Consider the following 22519-nt stretch of genomic DNA (forward strand, 5'->3'; position numbering starts at 1 on the left):
TTATTGGCTTGCTCCTTATGACTTGTACTGCCTGCTTTGTTGTAGAGTACCGTGTAGAGTACCGGACCACCAGCCCAGTGGTGGCCCAATCCGCAACGGCCTAGACCCTTCCCCATCAATCATTAATAAAGAAAACGCCTTACAGGCTTGCCTACAGCTCCATCTGATGGAAGCGTTTTCTTAGTTGAGGCTCCCTACTCTCAGATGATTTACGTGTATCAAGTTGACAAAACTGTCCACCCCACTAATGTTTTAGCTCTTTGTCCATTTTGTCTTAATGGGTTTTTTGATGGCAAAGCAAGGCTGTTAGGTGCACTTTTCACTTAGTTATGGATAGTAATTGTGTTTGACATTTTGGGGATTGGAAGGCTGTCAGGAGCCCAGGTGAAGTTGATTGTTTAATGTAGCAGTTTTTCAGCATGTGGGTCACAACTCCTTTGAGGGTGGGTCTAAGGCTCTTCCACAGGGGTGCTAGATCAGATATCATTCATATATTACTATTCATAACAGTAGTAAAATTACAGTTATGAAGTAGCAGTGAAAATAATTTTATGGCTGGGGGGGTCCCCACAATATGAACTGTATTAAGGGGTCACATCACTAGGAAGGTTGAGAACCACTGGCTGGGTATGGATTACTCTGCATTCCATTGGTCTCCCAAACTTACCCCTTTTCTTTGTCTAACCCTTTACTTTGAGTAATGCTGAAATAATATTTATATGAAATAGTGTGATGTCTAAATGACTTTTTTTTTCCATTTTGAGGGGTTAGGTTATTTTAAAAGATGGTTTTCTAAGTCTTGCTAAAGTTCCTAAGACTGTCAGGTGGTGGTGGCACACACGTTTAATCCTAGCACTCAGAGGCAGAGGCAGGCGGATCTCTGTGAGTTTGAGGCCAGCCTGGTCTACAAGAGCTAGTTCCAGGACAGGCTCCAGAGCTACAGAGAAACCCTGTCTCGAAAAACAAAACAAAGTTCTTAAGACCTCATTGAGTTTGAGTGAGGGCGAATTCGGCAGTGAACAGACACTGCAGTAAACAGAGGGAGAAGGTAATGGAGCGGCTTGTGGTGGGAATGAGGCACAGGTGCATGAGGTGTAAGAGCATGTGTGACACGTTCTCCATCCAAAAAATGTCGCCTGGGTCTAGAATTATTTTAAGTTTGGTTCCACAAGTATCCTACCCAGCATGTACAGCATTCTGGACTTCAGGACAGCAGGTAGTCAGCACAAATTACATTGCTTGTATAAGTAATTTAGTACAGTCAGCTATTTTTAATTGGTTAAGAGGAAAATTCCATCAATTTATTTTTAAATTATCTTTTTGAGACAGGGTCTGTTTAGCTCAGGTTAGCTTTGAACATGTTGGCGTCAGCCTCCTAAATGCTAGGATCACATGTATGCCCCTCCACAATTAGCACTAGGAAACCTATTTATTAATCTAGTTCCTGAATGCCAGGCAAGGACAGCTTTATACAGGCCTTTGTAAAGAGTATGCTTTCTACTGTAGGTTCCTTGTTTCTATACTGATGCAGAACGCCGGTCAGTGATGGATGCCACACAGATTGCTGGTCTAAATTGCCTGCGGTTAATGAATGAAACAACTGCAGGTAAGAGTGACTAATGAATGAAACAAGTGCAGTTAAGAGGGATTAATGAATAAAACAGCTGCAGATTACTTTTGTTACTCTGCTCTTGGACTTGTTAAATATTGAAGCTGGGTAACATTGAATGCTGATACTCTACATGAATAAATTATTCAGTGCTTATAAAGAATTTGATTCTCCCCACACAATACACAGTGTAGCTGGTTTTGGAGATTTTAAAAAAACCTTTTTTAAAAAATGAATTAAATGAATTTTAGCATTTAGAAGATACTGTATTGAACTTAATTTTCCTCTCTCTTGTGTAGTTGCCCTTGCATATGGAATCTATAAACAAGATCTTCCTGCCTTAGAGGAGAAACCAAGAAATGTAGTTTTTGTAGACATGGGACATTCTGCCTATCAAGTTTCTGTATGTGCATTTAATAGAGGAAAACTGAAAGTAAGTATTTTTCCAGAGGGAAAATATGATTACAAACTTTTAAGTGACAAATTAGTTAGGGTTTTTTTTTTTTGGTTTTTCAAGACAGGGTTTCTCTGTGGCTTTGGAGCCTGTCCTGGAACTAGCTCTGTAGACCAGGCTGGTCTCGAACTCACAGATCCGCCTGCCTCTGCCTCCCGAGTGCTGGGATTAAAGGCGTGCACCACCATCACCCGGCTTTTTTTTTTTTTTAAACAACCAATGGAAGCTTTTTGTGAAGCCACCTGACCTGGAACTCAGAAATTATGGTGGGAGTGGAGGCTGTGGGTCGAAATAAATTGTACCCAGAGTTGTTATGGAGTAAATTACAGGACATGGACCTTGATTGAGTGAGGTTCCTTGATGGAGGAGGGTCTAGGTGTTACTTTCATTGGTTAATAAAGAAACTGCCTTGGCCCTGATAGGGCAGAAAGTTAGGTTGGCGGAGTAGACAGAACAGAATGCTGGGAGAAAGAAGCAGATTGAGGCAGTCGCCATGATTCTCCCAGCCGACACAGACACAGCTTAAGATCTTTCCTGGTAAGCCACACCTCGTGGGGCTACACAGATTATTAAAAATGGGTTAATCGAGATGTGAGTTAGCCAGTTAGAGGCTGGAACTAATGGGCCAGGCAGTGTTTAAAAGAATACAGTTTCTGTGTAATTATTTCAGGGCTAAGCTAGCCAGGCGGCCGAGAGCTGGGGCTGCAGGAACACAGCCCCCCCCCCCCCCCCCCGCTCCTCACAACAGTTCCTCAGTTCTAGTCCTGATTCTCCCACTTTTGTACATCCTGGTGGGCTTCAGCGAGCTTTCCTCAGCTCAGGGGCTCAAAGGATGTGTAAAGTGCTATTGAGATTTGGAGAGTTCTAGAAAGGGGAGGGACCAGAGTATATGCTAGAGGGCACTAGACTAGAAGGACAGTGGGTTTCTGGAGTATTTAAACTAAAGCACTCTTATGCTGAGTTGTAGAGCTGTGGAGAGGCAAGGACTGCCACAGCACACATGTCTGCTTCCTTTTGGAGCTACACCGACAGTAGAAGACTAACTGTCCCTCTGGCCGGGTTTTTCTAATGCCTGTTTAGTTACTTGAGATGTGTTTCAAGGTTCCTGGTGCCAAGGTTTACGTTTGCCCCCAATATTGTGGGCATAGTAGGAGGTACTAATGTGAAATATTAGTAGTATTGAAGCATATTTTTGGGTTCTAATTCATTGTACTGTATTTTGAATAATAAACTTGCTTCTGCTTTTCTTTTTTATCTATATTCTAGTTGTTTTAGATTACCAAACATTAATTGGGAAATGAATATTTACAAGATTTATAGCCAAATTATGGGTCAGGTATAATTCTTAATGTTCATATACTATCTTAAGCTGGGTATGGTGGCTCATGACTGTAATCCTAGCCCATGGGAAGCAAAGGCTGGTGTATTACACTTGAGACCAGAAATTTGGGTCAAGGTCTCATTTTGGCTGAGGCTAGCCACAAACTCAGCAAGCATTCTGCCTTAGCCCGGAGTTCTGGGATTGCAGATGTGCAACTGTACCCCTGATTTTTATCTTAACTCGAGTTGAGGATTGAACCGAGGGCCTCAGGCTTGCTTAATTAAGCAAGTATTCTACCGCTGAGCTACATCTTTCGCCTACGTTGCAGTGAAGAAAACAAAACTGAAATTGCTGTAGTCAAACCTATGTCCAATTTTTCAGTTAACTTAAGAAATTTTCTGGGCCGGGTGGTGGTGGCGCACGCCTTTAATCCCAGCACTCGGGAGGCAGAGGCAGGCGGATCTCTGTGAGTTCGAGACCAGCCTGGTCTATAAGAGCTAGTTCCAGGACAGGCTCCAAAACCACAGAGAAACCCTGTCTCGAAAAACCAAAAAAAAAAAAAAAAAAAAAAAAAAAAGAAATTTTCTGGGGGCTGGAGAGATGGCTCAGAAGTTAAGAGCACTGCTACTCTTCCAAAGGTCCTAAGTTCAATTCCCAGCAACCTCATGGTGGCTCACAGACATCTGTAATGAGATCTGGTGCCCTCTTCTGGCATGTAAGAATACATGCAGGTAGAACACTATACATAGTAAATAAATGAATCTTAAAAAAAAAAGAAAGAAAATTTCTATGCTGCTATGTAGTGTTTATTAAAGAGATTATATTCTAGCTGGGTGGTGGTGGTGAATGCTTTTAATGCCAGTACTTAGCAAGCAGAGGCAGGCGGATCTCTGCGTTTCAGGCCTTCCTGGTTGGTCTACAAAGCAAGTTGAGGACAGTAAGAAATGCACAGAGACTATCTTGAAAGACAAAACAAAAAACGTTATATTTTATAGGTTTAGTTCCTTCACAAAAATGTTGTCACTTAGCTTGTCATCTCTTACTGGATCTGCTTTGGGTTTAATATACTTAAGAATTCTGCTATACATTTGGAAAGGTGCCAGTGCAACTGTACCATACTTATTGTGACACATAGAAACATGGCTGTGCTCAAGATTTCTGCAGCTTTCTGATGGTGAACTGATTAGAGCTCCACTGTTTTGTCGGTAGCTTTTGGATCAGAAGTTGGAACTTACGTTTGACCTTGATTGTGAAACTCCTGTTGAGTCAAGTTGGGGGGAGTGGTGGAGATGTGCAGTTGTTTCTACCAGCGTAGAAGTTATGAAGATGGTCTCTCTCCTTCTACAGCTTCCCCATAATGTGTAGAGAGTATTTTTTAAAAATATTTTATTTTCATGTGCATTGATGCTTGTTAGGGTCCCCTGAGTTACAGACAGGTGTGAGCTGCCATGTGCGTGCTTGAAATTGAACCCAGGTCAACTAGTGCCGTAGCTCCAGCCTCAGTAGTTATTTTTGCTCCCGCTGTATTTGAGGCTGATCTGGAGCTCCTACATAGGCTTGTGGCAGTCATCTTGTCTTCAGCCTCTGGAGGGCTCATTAGTGAAGTGAGCCGTACTCATTTCAAAATGTTTTCATGGTGTGTCTCTGTCTCTCTCTCTCTCTCTGTCTCTCTGTCTCTGTGTGTGTGTGTGTGTGTGCTCAGAGGCGTGTGTGCGCTCAGGGGCGCATGTGCGCCTGCACTCATTCATTCATTTATTTATTTATTTGTTTATTTATTTATTTTCTCCCCTCAAAGAAAAAAAGTTTATTTAGTACATTGTCAGGACTGCTGGGTGGGCAGTGATAAAAGGGCTGCCTGTTTCATAATCTAATATTAACAAGGATTATGCACTAGATCCTTAATTTCAGCCTTGATAAACATACTTCTGGCCTTTTAAAAAATAGAGTATGGGGCTGGAGAGATGGCTCAGTGGTTAAGAGCATTACCTGCTCTTCCAAAGGTCCTGAGTTCAATTCCCGGCAACCACATGGTGGCCCACAACCATCTGTAATGAGGTCTTGTGCCCTCTTCTGGCTTGCAGACATACACACAGACAGAATATTGTATACATAATAAATAAATAAGTATTTTAAAAAATAGAGTATGCATCATGATAAACTTTAAAATTGGTTAACTGTTGGATTATCTTTTTTTCCTCTGAAGGTTTTGGCTACAGCTTTTGACACAACACTGGGAGGCAGAAAATTTGATGAGGTGTTAGTAAATCACTTCTGTGAAGAATTTGGAAAGAAGTACAAGCTAGACATAAAATCTAAAGTTCGTGCTTTATTACGACTGTCTCAAGAGTGTGAGAAACTCAAGAAATTGATGAGTGCGAATGCTTCAGACCTCCCTTTGAGCATTGAATGTTTTATGAATGACATTGATGTATCCGGAACTATGAATAGGTAACCATATTACTTCTTCTCCCTCCCCTCCTTTACCCCCGCTGACAGGGCTTCTCTCTGTAGCTTTTGGCCTGGGACTCGCTCTGTAGACCAGGATGGTTTTGAACTCAAAAGATCTACCTGCCTCTGCCTCCCAAGTGTTGGGATTAAAAGGCTTAGGCCACCACCACCCTGTCTCCATATTAATTCTTAATGTTAAATGAATTTTGAGCTTCCATTTTTTTTTTAACTGATGATTGAAATCATGCTAGTTAGTGTGTTAAAAATTGTAGGTCATCTGGGACCCAGTTTTTATGGAAAGGTTGGATCTGGTGGTTCTAGTAATGGTTTTGGTAACTCAAATGTTCCTGAAAATTACTAGTTAACAACTTAAGTACGTATTACGTACAAATTACTGGTTTTCATTAAACTACTGAATCATACTTTTCATGCTTAAATAGGATAAATTCAGTTTAAGCACCAATTAAAATAGTTGGTTTGAGTGGTTTAGGATCACTTGAGGGCAGCAGTCCTTTTTATATAATACTGCAAGAATTCTGGGGAATTGACATTTAATGTTATTTCAGAAACATTCTGTTATTGTTGCTTGATTGTGTTGCTTGGATGAGGGAGTGAAATGTTCTTTTGGCTGTGAAATCCATTGGTAGAATTCAGGCAGGACTGATGGCTTGTTTGGGGAAGTGAGCCTTAGTGACCCTTAAAAAATTCGAGATGGTATTTATTGTTGACCAGTGTCCAAGTTTGTCCTTGCTTACCCTTTTCTCTTGCTTGGAAATTTCTGCATGTGAAGGCCTCTCCTCTACGCCCCCCCCCCCCCCCCAGTGGTGAGTGAATGTTAGGGGAGAAGAGACTTAAGATTTGATGGTAGGCTGGTGTGTTCCAGATATTTGTTATAGTCAAATGCTGATTATAAGAGTTAAGTAGATAGGTGTGTGTTTTTAGAATCTGATTTGACTTTATGCTATTTTTAAAATGTTAATTTTTATGTGCATGGGTGCTTTGCTTGCATATGTGTCTGTGGACCACATACATAAATTGGTTCCTGTAGAGCCCAGCCGAATTCCTGGTAGTAGAATTTAAGACAGTGTGAACCACATTATGGGTGCTAGGAATTTAACTTGGGTCTTCTGAAAGAGTGGCCAGTGTTCTTAGCTGCTGGACCATCTATCTCTAGCCCTAAATGCTGCTTTGTTGTTAAAAAACAGATTGTTCTCCAAAACCACCATCCCCCCAAAAAACGTTTTTTAAAAAAGGAAATACAGGTTTTATTATCTACATGTAAGAACACAGACTGGCTTGAACTCTTTTTTTTTTTTTTTTTTTTTTTGTTTTTAAAAGATGGTTTCTCGGTGAAATAGTCCTGGCTGGCCTGGAACAGGATCATACTGTAGACCAGTCTGGCCTTGAACTCACAGAGATCCGCCTGCCTCTGCTTCCCAAGTGCTGGGATTAACACTGTGTACCACCACCACCTGGCTCTTTCTGACTTTCAGTTTTTAGTCTTGAGAGTTGACTACCTATTTTTGAAATGAATGAGATTAGATTACTTTGAATGTGACAGTATATCCGCTGAAATGAGGGTGTGGCTCGGTTGGTAGAGTACTTGGTTAGCATTCCTGAAACCCTGGGTCCACATACCAGCAACAGAAGTTCAAAGTCAGGCTAGAGAAATAACTCAACAAATAACGGTGACTGCTCTTAAGCCTTGTGACCTGAGTTCAATCCCCAGGATCCATGTGAAGGAAGGAGAGAACCTCCACTCCACAGGTGTGTCGCCATAAATATAAACACATCCAAACACACTCACTAAAAGGCAATAAAAAGGTCAAGGTCATCCTTAGCTACCTAGTTTGAGGCCAGTTTGGTTTCCATAAGACATTGCTTTTCTGAACCTGATATTTCCTTGAGACAGGCAGATTTGCTGCACAGGGTAGGGATGTGAAGGTGTTCCTTCATTAGTCATATTTCTGGGTAGGTGTGATACGTTAGTGTTAAGACAGCCAGCTGCTTGAATGTGTACAATCAAATGAGGTTGAGACCAGCCATGTAAGATCCCATCTGAAAAAAGAAGTTAATGTACACACCACACACGCAGCACTAAAGTGACTAGTTAGTGAAATTTAGCACATGCAGTTTTGTGAAGTACCACTTGATGTAATGGAAACAGTCACTGTACGATGAAAGTCCCAGAGCCTGAAGCTGTGCATTGGGGGTGCACACCTTTAATCATACCGCTTGGGAGGCAGAGGCAGGTGGACCACTGTGAGTTCAAGACCTGTCTGGTCTACAGAGTAAGTTTCAGGACAGCTAGGCTTCGTAAAGAAACTGTCTCACCTCCCTTTTCCCCCACGAAGAAAAAATTCCCAGGCTATGTAAGCAGTTCTTGGTTCCATTTCATATTACATCTGCGTTCTCTATATGTATCACAGCAGTGGATTGTGTATGGCTGTGTGTGTTGCATGATAGATAGGTCAGAGGTTCATTCCTGAGGAAGTGTGCGTCAGTGCATCGTTGTCTCTCCTGGCAAGTGTTGTATCCACCAGTTCATGTGCGTTCACATAATGTAACGCTTATGTGGTGTGAGGAGCAAAGTCAGGATTTCTCTGTCTGACAGCCCTAGCTGTCCTGGAACTTGCTTTGTATACCAGGCTGGCCGTGAACTCAAAGTGATCTACCTTCTTCTGCCTCCCAAATGCTGGGGTTAAAGGCGTGTGCCACTACTGCCTGGCTAAATTAAGCTTTCTTGAGTTCAGTGTTTTCCAGCTCCACTTTTCTTGGGGAATCTTGCCTGTCTGGGGGTACTCTGGGGCATTACTACTAGCTTGTTTTGCTCTTAAACACATAGTGGTTAGTTTTATTCATTCATTTCTAATTTGTTTTCCCTTTGTAGTGGTTTTTTTTTTTTGCTGCTGGTAGACTTCACATACAAACACTATTATATCATTTAAATGTATATTTAAATGTATAGTTCAGTGTTTTTATACATGTTCATAAGCTGTTCAGTCATGACCACTGTCTGATTAGTAGAATGTTTGTCATTCTCCAAAAGAGAAAGAAACTCTGTCACAGTGGCAGTCACTGTGAGTTCCTTCCAATACTGCCTTTGTGGACTTTCTTTTGTGCATCTTTAGTTGAAATAAGTATTTCCAGGGCTGGAGAGATGGTTAAGGGTTCCACTGTCCTGAGTTAAATTCCGGGTAACTACATGGTGCCTCACAACCATCCAGGATGAGATCTGGTGCCCTCTGCCGGCATGCAGGCATACATGCAGACTGAACACTGTATACATAATAAATCTTTAATTTTTAAAAAGTATTTCTAGGCCTTTTTTTTTTCTTCAGTTTTTGTTCAAGATGCTTTTACTTTTGTGGAACAGTAGTCAGTTCTAGTGATGGTTTACTTGGAACTCACTGTAATGCAATCTGGTCTTCTCCCAAGTACTAGTATTACACCCTGGCCATTTCTTTGTGTGTGTTTTTAGACAGGGTTTCCCTGTGTAGCTCTGACTAGACTTCTAGAACTCACTCTGTAGACCAGGCTGACCTTGAACTTGGAGAAATCTGCCTGCCTTTGCCTCCGGAGTATTGAGATTTAAAGCATGCACCACCACCACCTGGTGTGCTTTTTTATTATTTATTTTTATTTTAAGTTTTTTTTGAGGCAGGTTATTGTGTATCTTAGGCTGACTGAGGATGACTTTGGTAGTTCACAACTTTATAACCTCAGTTCGAATGGATCCAACATCCTCTTCAGATTTGCGGTACATATACGTACATGCAGGCAAAATGCCTATACACATAAAATAAGTAAACCTAAAAAAAATAATAAGATGGAGATATAATAAATCATAGATGGCCCTGAGACATGCTAGACACTTTGAACGAACTGAGCATTACATGCTTCTATTTTTATAAAATGTCTAGAATAGGCAAATCTATAAGAGTAGAGAGTATACTCACTATTTTCTTGGGCATATGTAAGATTGGAATGATAATAGAGCAATGAGAAATTTGTATTTTCTCTCTTGGTATTTCAAGACAGGGTTTCTCTGTGTAACGGTCCTGGAACTTGCCTCAAACTCAAAGAGATCCACCTGCCTCTGCCTCCCAAGTGCTGGGATTAAAGGTGTGCACCACTACTGCCCAGCAAATTTGTTTTCTTGAGATGGTTCTTATTGTAGCACAAGTTGACCCCAGATTTGCTATGTACACTAAAATAATTGATTGCAGTTTCATTTAGAGATGTAATTACAGGTATGTTCCACTTCACCTGGTTTATGGGGTACTAAGGAGCATAATGTATGCATATGTATGCATGCCACAGTACAGTAGTGGAGGTCAGGAGGAAACTTCTTTCCATCCACCTTGATGTAGGTTCTGGGCATCACAGTCAGGTTCCTGGACTTTCTTGTGAAGTACGTACCTGGTTTTTTGTTTTGTTTTGTTTAACTTATTTTGGTGTTTTGTTTGTTTGCTTTTATTTATTTATTTATTTATTTATTTTTTGATAGAGAGATATCCTTATTCTATAGCCCACACTGACCTAAATGGCAGTTGTCTTGATGTAGTTTCTTTCCCAAGTGCTGGGATTAGAGGTGAGCCACCACGTCCAATTTAGTATAGAGTTTTTAAGTTAATAAGCAGCTGTCACCACAGTTCAGTTTTATAGTAAAGTTGTGAGAAATGGAGAGGAACCCAGCATGGTGCTGAGTGAAAGAGCCATCCAGAGAATGCTCTGTTTCTCTCTGAAGCCAAGTGTGTGACATAATGGAAAAGGCAGAGTTGCGGATGCCTGGAGCCTGGCATGGTGGGATATACTTGTAATCTCAGCCCTTGGGCCTAGACAGAAAATTGCTGTGACCTTGAGCCCAGTCTGGCTTGCAAAGTTGAAACTGTTTAAAAAACAAAGCAAACAAGCAAGCCAAAACTCAAAATTAAGTTTTTAAAAAAATCAAAGATAACCAAAAACTAACCAAGCAAATAAATGATGTTGCTGCCAAGGATTCTGAAGGACAAGAAGGGATGGGTCAGAGCAACTTGCCCTGTTGTCAGATCTTGTAGACAGCTGACAGAAACTCCTGTATGTCATTCCTCATTAATTTGAACACATGAAACTTGTGTAGAGGGTGCTGATAGAGGTACTGCTGGGCGGGATGTGTATATATGGAAGTTCTCTTTTTCTCTAATTTTAACTGATCTCATAAAGAATAATTTTATGTATGTTAGTCATCTCTTTTCTTACCCAAGCTGACACTGAAGTGTTTTTTTCCCTCTATTTGGCTCACCTGTGTCTAGTATTTCATATGGATGAAGTAATGTATGTCCTTGGTTTGGCTTCTGTCTAGCACAGCATTTTCAGGTCTAGCTTGTATCATGCTTTAGTTCCTTTTTGTTCCTGAGAACCATTGAAAGGCATTTAATTGTTTTTGATTTCTGGGTTTTATAAATTGTGTTGCCGCTTTATGAACTTCTATTTTAGTTCTACCTATGAGTGTTCCTAGCGTGGAATTGCAGTCATGTGGCAGTGCTGTTTAGTATTTTAAGCAAAAAGCCAAACTTGTGGTGTTTGTTCTTTTTACATTGCCCAGGGCTGCAGTTTCCACATTCTTGCCAGTGCTTGTGATTACCTGATTTTTGATGATAGCTTTCTGTTCTGCCCAAAATTGGAATGTGATTTAACCTATTGTTTCTTTAATAGAGGCAAATTTCTGGAGATGTGTGATGATCTCTTAGCAAGAGTGGAGCCTCCACTTCGTAGTGTCTTGGAACAATCCAGTAAGTATTTTTGCCATTGAATTGTTTGTATATCCCAGACTGGGAATGTATTATGTGTTAACATTTTCTCCTCTCTGTCAAGTATTTGTTGCATGAACGTTGTCAATTCTGTGCTCCAATAAGCTTTATCTGTTCCTTTTGAATGTTTCTTCTCCCTAAAGCCTTTGAAGAATACAATATTTTCTCTAAAAATCCTATTTTTGTCTCAAACACAAATGTATACATGAATCTTTCTTAAAAGGTTTTGGCAGTGCTTGTGTGGTAGTCTTATAAACTTCTTGTCAGTGAGTCCTTGGTTAGCTCAATATGGGTCTGAGATATGACTCAGATAGTAAAGGGCTTGCTGCTCAACCATGAGGGCCTGTTCGGCTCCCCAGGACCCACATACAACCCAGGAACAGCTGCACACACTTCTAACCTCCCTCACTGGGAAGGTAAAATACTCATGAATTGAGTTTGAGGTTCAGTAGAAGATACTCAAAAATGGGGCTAGAGAGATGGCTCAGAGGTTATAGTACTGTCTGCTCTCCCAGAGGACCCACATTCGAGTCCTAACATCCACATGATTCCTTCTTCTGACCTCTGTTGGCATGTGCATGGTTCACAGACTGGCATCCTTCTCGGACACATACAGAAAAAACTCCTGTGTACATAATAAAATAGTTCAGGAAAACAAAGCTTGGAAAAAGTAAAGGATGGAGGTGGGGAGGTAGTGCATGTGGGGGGCAGAAGGGTCAGGACTTTAAGGTCATCACATTTAAGGCCAGCCAGGGCTAGAGACCCTGTCTCAAAATAATCTCCACACTCAGGAGGCAGAGGCAGGTGGTTCTCTGTGAGTTCCAGGATAGTCAATAGCCTTGGCGGGGGGGGGGGCAGATTAAAAATAAAGTGGAGAGTGAGGACACACTTGTTGACACACTTGAGCAACAGAAGACGACCTACCTGCAAATCATGTGTATGTTCTGGTTTTGTGTGTTTCTCTGTAGCCCTGCCTGTCCTGGAACTCACTCTGTAGACCAGGCTGGTCACAAACACATGTATGTTTTATAAGATACTTTAAGTTTGTTTCAGATCTTAAAACAGTTCACTTAGAATATATTATTAATTAAAACTGTTTTGGGTACACTGTTTATACCTTTTTGCTAGTCACGAATTCTGTTGATGTTTTAGTTCAGCATTGGTTTGGGTGTTTTTTTTTTTTTTTTTGAGACAGGGTTCTCTATGTAACAGTCCTGGCGGTCCTAGAACTTGCTTTGTAGACCATGCTGGCCTCAAGCTCACAGAGATCAGATCTGCCTGCCTCTCCCTTCCAAGTGCTGTGATTAAATGTGTGCGCCACCCCTGCCTGACTTTTGCCTTGGGTCTTAAATCAGTAGTGATGACCGGTGTTTTTATTTTGAACTTTGGGAGTGTCACACCCCTCTGCTCCCCAGTTTTCTTTCAGAGGTGGAGGCAGAGGAGCACTGCATAGGCTGGAGACTCAAGCCAGTCTCTTTTCCTCAACCTCCAGCTAGAAGTACAAGCAGATACGTAATGTCTTTGCTGCAACCTGTTTCTTTTTAAAATGGATGGAGATCAGAGCACAACTATATGTAGAGTTGAAGTTCTCTTTCCACATTTGCATGGACTCGGGAGACTGAACTCTCTCAGTTAAGGCCTTCTCAGCGTTTGCCTCAACCCACTGAACCATCTCACCAGCCCTCAAACCAGTTTCTTTAAATGTTTTTCTCAAGAAATAGTGGTTGTTAGATAAAATGACTGTGAAATCAAGCAGCATGAGGTATTTTTGAGCAGTAGAGGAGCCTTGCCATGCCCTCTTTTAACTTCTGATCCTTGGGAGACTATAACTGGGTTCTCTTTGGGACTGTGCCTTGTCCTCTGGACTGAGCACTGGAAGTGATTAGATGTGTCTAAAAGCCTCTCTCCTTCATGACAGGTCATGCATGATTAGTATTTTGAGGTCCACATATGACTAATGCTGGAATGTTGGGTCTTTGTGTGTGATGTTCTGTTAGGGCATGTAGGACCAATACAGGACAAACTTGCTTGCAGTGCCTTCTAGACTCCACTGTTGTACTGCTCCTGTGAGTGTGTGCATGTGTAATTTGGGTTGGGTGTGTGAGGGAGCAGAGTTTAATATGTCTGTTGATTGGTTCTAAAAAACTTGCTACTTTTTCTTCATTTTAAAGTACTGATTTAAAGATTATTTTATTAATGTTTCATTGTTGTGGCTTAGAGTTAAGAAAAGAAGATATTTATGCAGTAGAGATAGTTGGTGGTGCCACACGAATCCCTGCTGTGAAAGAGAAGATCAGCAAATTTTTTGGTAAAGAACTTAGTACAACATTAAATGCAGACGAGGCTGTCACTCGAGGCTGTGCACTGCAGGTGAGTTGCTTTTGTTCGTAGGTCATAATAAGCAAATATCTGTCTACCTGTTAACCTGAGGGCAATCTCAAGGTGTAAGATTCTGAAAGCTTTGTTTAAAATGGGTAGCTGATAGACATAACAATTATTGGTCATGAAGATACATACATAAGCCGTGCTGTGGTGTTGTATGCTTTTAATCCCAGTATTTGGGAGGCATAGGCAGTGGATCTCTTAAGTTCAAGGCTAGCCCGATCTACATAGTGAGTCTAGGCCAGTTAGGGCTATGTGTAGAAACACTGCCTAAGAAAAATAACCAAAAAAGTTGGGGGACACCAATGATAACAATAATGATAGCGAGATTAACTCTAAGCTAGAGCTGCTGGAATTTGTTGAATTGTCTGGTGATTTGTGAAGTAGTATGCTTCAAGTTCATGGGAACTGGTAAAGCAAAACTAGGTTGCATAGTAAATTTGACAGCAGTTTGTAGAACTGTTCAATACCATTACATACTACTGAAAATAGTAAATCTGTGATTGCTTCCTGAATTTATTGTTTATAATTCTAGTAATACCAGTTTATGTCTGTATTTATCAATGGAATTTTTAAAATTATCATTCTAGTGTGCAATCTTATCACCTGCTTTCAAAGTGAGAGAATTTTCTATCACTGATGTGGTGGCGTATCCAATATCTTTGAGATGGAATTCTCCAGCTGAAGAAGGGTCAAGGTAATACATTATCAGTCCCACTTATGCATACTCATCTGGGTAATGTCTTTCCTTACACACGTGTATGTGTCAGGTGCATAAAACAGAGTGACAGTTGTCAGTGTAAATTCATGCATGGCCAAGCGTGATAGTGAATCCCTATGATCCAGCATGCAAGAAGTGGAGGGAGGCTGGAAATCAAGGGAGAAAGGCTATCTTTAGCTCCATTGTGATCCGGTTGGACTACATGAGGAGGCCCCCCACCCCCCGGTTTTTTGAGACGGGGTTTCGCTGTAGCTATTGAGCCTGTCTTGGAACTAGCTCTTGTAGACCAGGCTGAACTCTAAAGAGATACACCTGCCACTCTCTCCCAAGTGCTGGGATTAAAGGTGTGTGCCACTACCGCCCGGCGAGATTTTCTTTTTAAAGCCGTGAAAAATTAGTGTCTTGTCATTTAATTTTTCTATTCTTGTTCCCATTGAGACTTGGTGCCCTTTTGTGTTGATTGGGTATATTCCTTTTTAAAAAATATTTTTGTTTGACACTTTTTTTTTTTAATTTTATGTTCATTGGTGGCTTGTCTGAATGCATCTGTGTGAGGGTGTCTGATCCTCCTGGAAATGGAGTTACAGACAATTTTGAGCTGCCGTGTGGGTGCTGGGAATTGAACCCAGGTCCTGTATAAGAGCAGCCAGTGTTCTTAACTGTTGAGCCATCTCTCCAGCCCATGTCTCTGTCTCTTTGTTTTAAAGATTTTTTTATTATGTATACAGTGTTCTGCCTGCATGTATTCCTGTAGGCCAGAAGAGGGCATCAGATCTCATTGTGGATGGTTGTGCATGTGGTTGCTGGGAATTGAACTCAGGACCTCTGGAAAGAGCCGCCAGTGCTCTTAACTGCAGAACCATCTCTCCAGCCCCAGGCTCAGCTGTTAAAGACTAGGCTCATAACCAAAAATACAAAAGTATGTTTTTTTTTTAATGCTCTGAAGATTTAAATTTTTTTAAATTTGTGTGAGTATTTTACCTGCATGTATGCCTATATGCCTGTATGCCATGTCTGTGGTTAGTGTCAGAGGAGTCCAGAAAGAGGACTTTGGAGCCCCTAAAAATGAAGTTAGAGACTGTTGTGAACCAACATGTGGGTGCTGGGAATCAAACCTATGTCCTTTGGAAAAGCATCCAGTGCTAACTGCTGAGCCGTCTTTCTAGCTTCCCTTGAATAACCTGGAAATAATAGCCGACAAGGAGAAACTAGAACTCTTCAGTAATTACAATCCCTAGGATACATATGTCAAAAGTGTTAAGAATAATCATGAATTGTGTTAAGGAGATAGATGGACCTTGCAAGTCCGAAAACCTGGGTTCAAATTTCCAGAAACCATAAAGTTCTGGCGAGATGGGAGGTGGAGTTTGTAGAATCCCCAGACAGTTGCATGCTGGGAGCCTGGAGTAGGCAGTATCCAAATAGTAGTGACCCGCGTGTCAAAGAAGGTGAAAGGCTAGGACTAACACCCAGGGCTACCCTCTGACCTCAACACACACATCTACAAAACACCCCCTCCATAAAATAGAGACTGAAATATTTTAATAAAGAAGATTTTGAATTTGTGGGGTTTGTCTCTCTCTTTCTTCTACCTAGTGACTGTGAAGTCTTCCCCAAAAATCATGCTGCTCCTTTCTCCAAAGTCCTCACATTTTACAGAAAGGAACCTTTCACTCTTGAGGCCTACTATAGCTCTCCTCAGGATTTGCCCTATCCAGATCCTGCTATAGGTAAGTGGAATTGGAAACTAAAGTAGTAATATAAACTGGTTTCTATTTGGGAGTACTAAAAGAAAGAAAGATTATTTAGAAATTTAGGTGCTTTATGCCCCAAAACAAACATCTTCCATCCATAGTACTGGGTATAGAGGCAGTCCGATGGGTGGGTTTGTTTCTTTGGTTTGGTTTTTTGAGACAGATTTTTCTCTGTGTTGTCCTGGGACTCGCTCTGTCCTGGTCACTCTGTAGACCAGGTTGGCCTTGACTCTAGATGGTTATTATTTAATGAGTCTTATGTTGTATTCCTGGATTCAGTACACATTGTGGGTGACTATAAGGTGGTCCTGATGAAAAAACACGATAGAGTTGGTTGGTTCTAATAAACAGTTACAAGATTTGCACAGAAATCACACAGTTGTTCTACACCATCGTCCATCCTAGAATTTAGAACCAAGTTTGACTGAGTCTTTACAAACTGAGAATAGTTATGATTCAGAAACACTGTCACTTGAGAAGAGAGAGACCAAGAGTTCTGTAAGATGTGTGCTGTGGATGAAGATCAAGAGCAGCCTCAGTGACCTGTAGAAATTGTGGGAAGAAAATTGACTGCCCTGCTTTCCATTTGTAGGATGGCAAGGACCGTGGCAATCATGCCCAGAAGGGCTAACTTCTATAACTGTCTTTTTCTTTCCAGTACTGGTCTTGCCTTGGGTATGCTCACTAACACGTTGGGCTTCCATACTCTTCTTGTGAAACCCACTGTGTGGCTGACTTCTCCCTTGGCTTTTTCTCTCTCAGGCAACTGTCTGTCCCACAGTCTTTGTTTTTAAAATCTAATAAAATTGTCTTGGACCTTTAAGAAAAAAAACTTCCTAAACAAACCCTTGGTATAGTAGTGAGATTTATAAATGATAATTTCCTTCCTTCCTTCCTTCCTTCCTTCCTTCCTTCCTTCCTTCCTTCCTTCCTTCCTTCCTTCCTTCCTTCCTTCCTTCCTTCCTTCCGATTTTTGAGACAGGGTTTCTCTGTAGCTTTTTGGTTCCTGTCCAGGAATTAGCTCTTGTAGGTAGACCAGGCTGGCCTCGAACTCACAGAAATCTGCCTGCCTCTGCCTCCTGAGTGCTGGGATTAAAGGCGTGCGCCACCACCACCTGGCTTAAATGATAATTTCTTAGGAAATGACATAAACTGGAAAAATATAAAAGTAAGTGTGGAAACTAGACACTTTATTTTCTGGCATAGCATATGCAGGAGGAAAAGGGAAAACCAGCAGGAGACATTTGAGTCCTTAGTGTGGTGGTGGCAAGAGTGAGCTGTGTGTGAGAGGAAGGAGAAAGCTACTGTGCTGAGAATGACCGTAGCCGGGTAGCCTGGTTATTCTATGATTGTGTATATGGAAGTTTAAGTTGAGTCTTACTGTGCATTCTCTTGAATCTTTTCTTAAATCCTCAGCTCAGTTTTCAGTTCAGAAAGTCACTCCACAGTCTGATGGCTCCAGTTCAAAAGTGAAAGTCAAGGTTCGGGTAAATGTCCATGGCATTTTCAGTGTGTCCAGTGCATCCTTAGTAGAAGTGCACAAGTCTGAGGAAAATGAGGAGCCGATGGAGACTGACCAGAATGCAAAGGAAGAAGAGGTAACCTGGCCGTTTCATACTGCTGGCTGATAGGAGCACTGAGAGCTACTGAGTGCTTTTATACATTCCCCTTTAACACAGTTTTGCATTTTACTGGAATGAAAAAGAACTCAAATTGGCTCTTCCCTTCTGACCATTTCTCAGTTTAGACTACTACTGATTATGGGAAAATGCTCTTAAGTCTGTTGTTTTCAAAATAATAATAGATTATACTCTTGGTAAATGTAAGTCTTGTCCTCTTCTTACACCAGATTCCTAAAGCTTGGCTCTCTTCCCCAGATGTGGAGTGTAGGGGATTCAGGTATAGCATTCTGCATAGCATTTTGTACTATTCCCATAGGCCACCAACATTAAGCTTTTGTTCAGATGCTCCACAAACTTCTTTATCATTTCTGCTAAAAGAATTCTCTGGGTTTCTTTCCCTCAGCATGTGCAATGCTGTGTTTTTGAGATTGAAAATGGTGGTATAGGAACTCTTGAAAATCAAGACTCTGGGAGGAAGCATGTGGAAGGGAAGCTCAAACATGCTCCTTCAGTTTGTATTTGCTGCATCCGTAGTTACTCTGTTTCATACAAGAGTGAGCAAGTTGGGCAGGACAAACATTTGTTGTGTTGAACTCCAGAGAGGAAACTTCATGTTCTGTGTAACTTTTGCGTAGTTGGAATTTTGAGCCTCTGTATGCTGAATCAGGGAGCGGTCTATACCTTGTGACTTTGAGTGTTGTTGAAGGATGCCTAATTTTTGGTTAGAATCTTCTGGTTTCAGTGTTTCATTTGATTGTTTTCAGAAGATGCAAGTGGACCAGGAGGAACCACATGCTGAAGAGCAGCAGCCGCAGACACCAGCAGAAAATAAGACAGAGTCTGAGGAAATGGAGGTACTACCTTAGAATTGTCTCTTAGAATTCTTGTCCTACAAACCCCAGCAGACTGTATTTGCACTACACTGTTACTCTTTTGTACAAATTTTTAGCTACATTGCATAGTATGTTTTGGAAAGTTAAAAAAGAGCATACATCATTGACACTTTGTTAATAATGAAGCAGTGAGACCTAAGAATTTTTTTTCCTCAAATTTTGCCAGGTGTTTTATTCTGGTATTCTTTTTATTTTCTTTTTTTGGTAGCAGCCCCCCCCCCCCCCCCCCCCCCTTTTCTCAGTGTAACAGTTTTGGCTGTCCTGGAACTTGCTTTGTAGACCAGGCCGGCCTTGAATTGACATCCATCTGCCTCTGCCGCCTGAGTGCTGCAATTAAAGGCATGTACTACCACCACCCAATATGAAGAAGAATTTTGATGGCTTTAAACTTTCATGAGTCTGTTGACATGTTTGTGATTGAGAATCATCTGGCTTGGTGCTAGCCAGTGTACGTATTCTAGTATTTTCCACATGCTTTACCCTGTTGAATATTGTTGTCCTTATAGTGATAAACTCTAGTGTGAGACAACATAATATAATATTCAGGTTGAGATTTCTTTGTGGCCACTGTTTTCTTGCATGAGGTTTGGAATAGCTCCTAATCAGGTGGCTAGGGAGCAAGAAGGATCATTCCTTTTATTGTAAAGTGTTTCTGTGTCACAAGGGTGATAGGTCAGTTGGTAACGGTGCTAAATTACATCCCCAATTCAGGGCCAGCACTTACTGCCAAACTCAACAACTCGAGGTGGGTGCCTTGGGCCCATATGGTGGAAAGATAGTTGATTCCCCACAAATTGTCTTCTGACTTCCACCCACATGTACCTTAACGTGTTTTCATATGCACATACAAAAAATTTAAGATACAGAACTGGGGACATAGGAGTCCCTGGGGCTTAAGGCCAGCGAGTCAGGCTGAATTGGTGAGCTTTTGGTTTGGTGACATACCCTGTCTCAAAAGTGTTGTACTGACAAAGTGTCTCAGCAGGTGCTTGTCACCAAGCCTGCCATCCCTGGGGCCAGCATAGTAAAGAAGGAAACTAACCTCTGCAAGTTGTCTCTGACCTCCGCACATGTTTTGTGGCTCATTTGCAATACACGTATCTCTAAATATATATAGGTAATAGAATTTTTAATATAGAGAGCCAGGAAGATAGCTGATGTTGAGGTTTGGGGCTCCTCAGGTAGCTGTGGACACACCTGCTTGCTCACCCATGAATGCATAATCATGCATACATATACACAAAGACATACTCCTGTGAAAATTACATCGCAATACATGTGTAAAATATGTCAGGGTAATCATGTAACATTTAAAGGTCTGTACAGTCTGCCTAGGTTTTGCCTTTGTGTTTTTTTTTTATTCATGGCACTGAAATATTAGGGTCTAATTCCACTGTCATTGTATTCTCTGCTGTTGAGTTGAAGCAGATTGCTGTCGTTTAAATTTTTTGGCCCATTTTCATTTCATTGAATAGATTCCCATAACATTGTAAGTGGTGTTGGCGTGTGGGTGTGGTGGTTGTTTTTTTGAGACAGGATCTCCCAAAGCTCAGGCTGGCTTTGAACTCCTGATGCCCCAGCCTGTGCCTTCTAAGTGCTCTGTACTAGTACACTGTGGCCATTGTATGTTGGTTGTCAGATACACAGAAGGTTGTTAGTATGTTAACTGTTTCATTTTTAGTTGTAAAACAGATTTTAAAGCACTGTAGTGCTCCTTTTACTTTCTATCTTGTAGAATAAAGTTCTCTACCTGTCCATTCCCGAACCCTTAAAATCACCATTGTTTTCCTCCTGAATTTACTACTACAGATCAGACAGGGTCACTTAATTTTCTATATAATAATCATGAGTTACTTTTGACTTGATCCGTTTTAAAATTTAGGTCAGTCTATATGTTTTTTGTTTTTTTTGTTTTTTTTTTTTTTTTTGGTTTTTCGAGACAGGGTTTCTCTGTAGCTTTTGGTTCCTGTCCTGGAACTAGCTCTTGTAGACCAGGCTGGCCTCGAACTCACAGAGATCCGCCTGCCTCTGCCTCCCAAGTGCTGGGATTAAAGGCGTGCGCCACCACCGCCGGCTAGTCTATATGTTTTTGTTCTTCATGTTTTCTTTTTCTTTAGACCTCTCAAGCTGGATCAAAAGATAAAAAGATGGACCAACCACCTCAAGCCAAGAAGGCAAAAGTGAAGACCAGCACTGTGGACCTACCCATCGAGAGCCAGCTGCTATGGCAGCTGGACCGAGAGATGCTCGGGCTGTATACAGAGAATGAGGTACATAGACTGTATTAGGGCAGTAGTTCTTATCCTTCCTAATGCCTTTAATACATTTCCTCATGTTGTGGTGACCCCACCCATTAAATTATTTTTTTCATTTCATTTTATTTATTTATTTTGGTTTTTCTGTGTTGTTTTTTCTGTGTAATAGCCTTTGCTGTCCTGGAACTTGATTTTTTTTAGTTTGCATTGATTAACTAAACTTTGATTAGCCAGCCTAGCCTTAAACTCAAAAAGGTCCAGCTGCCTGTTTTCCGAGGGCCGCTGTCAGCATCACTACCACACTAGTCTGCTCAGAGGGTTTTGAATACATCTTTGGTTTCGGGAGGTATTGCTTGGTTTGGGTGATGGGTCAGTAGAGTCACACAGCTAAGGCAGGCCTTATGTGCACCTGCCAGATCTTTTATTTATTTATTTTAAGATTTATTGATTTATGTATGTATACATTGTTCTTTCTGCATATATCTCTTCAGGCCAGAAGAGGGCACCAGATCTCATTATAGATGATTGCTGGGAATTGAACTCATGACTCTTCCCTTCCTCCTTTTCTTTTTTTAAATTTTTATTTATTTATTTATTATTATTATTATTTTTTTTTTTTTTTTTGGTTTTTCGAGACAGGGTTTCTCTGTGGTTTTGGAGCCTGTCCTGGAACTAGCTCTTATAGACCAGGCTGGTCTCGAACTCGCAGAGATCAGCCTGCCTCTGCCTCCCGAGTGCTGGGATTAAAGGCGTGCGCCACCACCGCCTGGCTTCTTTTTTTTTTTTTTAAATTTTAACTCAGGACCCCTTAACCAGTGCTTTTAACCTCTGAGCTATCTCTTCAACCCTACCTGTCATATCTTAGAACAGTTCTGTTTGACTGGACCTTCATCACCATATGACATAAACATTTTTAACTTTTCTTAGTATTGTAGAATTAAAAAGTAGAAGTTTACCTTATAACATTAAAATAGTTTTATTTTTATTGGTGGTGAGAGGCTGCCTTGGGACTTGTTTGTAGACCAACCAGACTGACTTTGCCCTGCCTCTGCCTCCTATGTATCAGGATTAAAGGTGTGTGCCATCGTATCTGGCAAAAAAAGGTTCCCATAAACAGTTTCAGAGCCACATACACTCTCTGTCTGTCTCTGTCTCTCTGCTGTTTTAACACCCCCCCCCCCCCCAAGATTAGGTTTCTCTGTGTACCCCTGGCCATCCTGGAACTCCTAGATATCCACTTGCCTCTGCCTACCAAGGGTTGGGATCAA

The 22519-nt window shown here is 41.2% G+C and overlaps 1 protein-coding gene across 1 annotated transcript in view; it reads left to right on the forward strand.

Annotated features, from left to right (window-relative positions):
- Hspa4 (heat shock protein family A (Hsp70) member 4) overlaps window positions 1-22519 on the forward strand; it is a 49029-nt gene that overhangs the window by 20891 nt on the left and 5619 nt on the right. The window contains exons 5-14 of the mRNA XM_075992672.1: window positions 1507-1606; window positions 1909-2042; window positions 5588-5832; window positions 11530-11606; window positions 13843-13994; window positions 14597-14703; window positions 16324-16457; window positions 17898-18079; window positions 18868-18957; window positions 21114-21266. Of these exons, the coding sequence (XP_075848787.1) occupies window positions 1507-1606; window positions 1909-2042; window positions 5588-5832; window positions 11530-11606; window positions 13843-13994; window positions 14597-14703; window positions 16324-16457; window positions 17898-18079; window positions 18868-18957; window positions 21114-21266 (1374 nt within the window). The remainder of the gene's footprint in view (window positions 1-1506; window positions 1607-1908; window positions 2043-5587; window positions 5833-11529; window positions 11607-13842; window positions 13995-14596; window positions 14704-16323; window positions 16458-17897; window positions 18080-18867; window positions 18958-21113; window positions 21267-22519) is intronic.

The sequence above is a fragment of the Microtus pennsylvanicus genome, chromosome 11 (assembly GCF_037038515.1).
Source record: "Microtus pennsylvanicus isolate mMicPen1 chromosome 11, mMicPen1.hap1, whole genome shotgun sequence".
NCBI lineage: Eukaryota > Metazoa > Chordata > Mammalia > Rodentia > Cricetidae > Microtus > Microtus pennsylvanicus.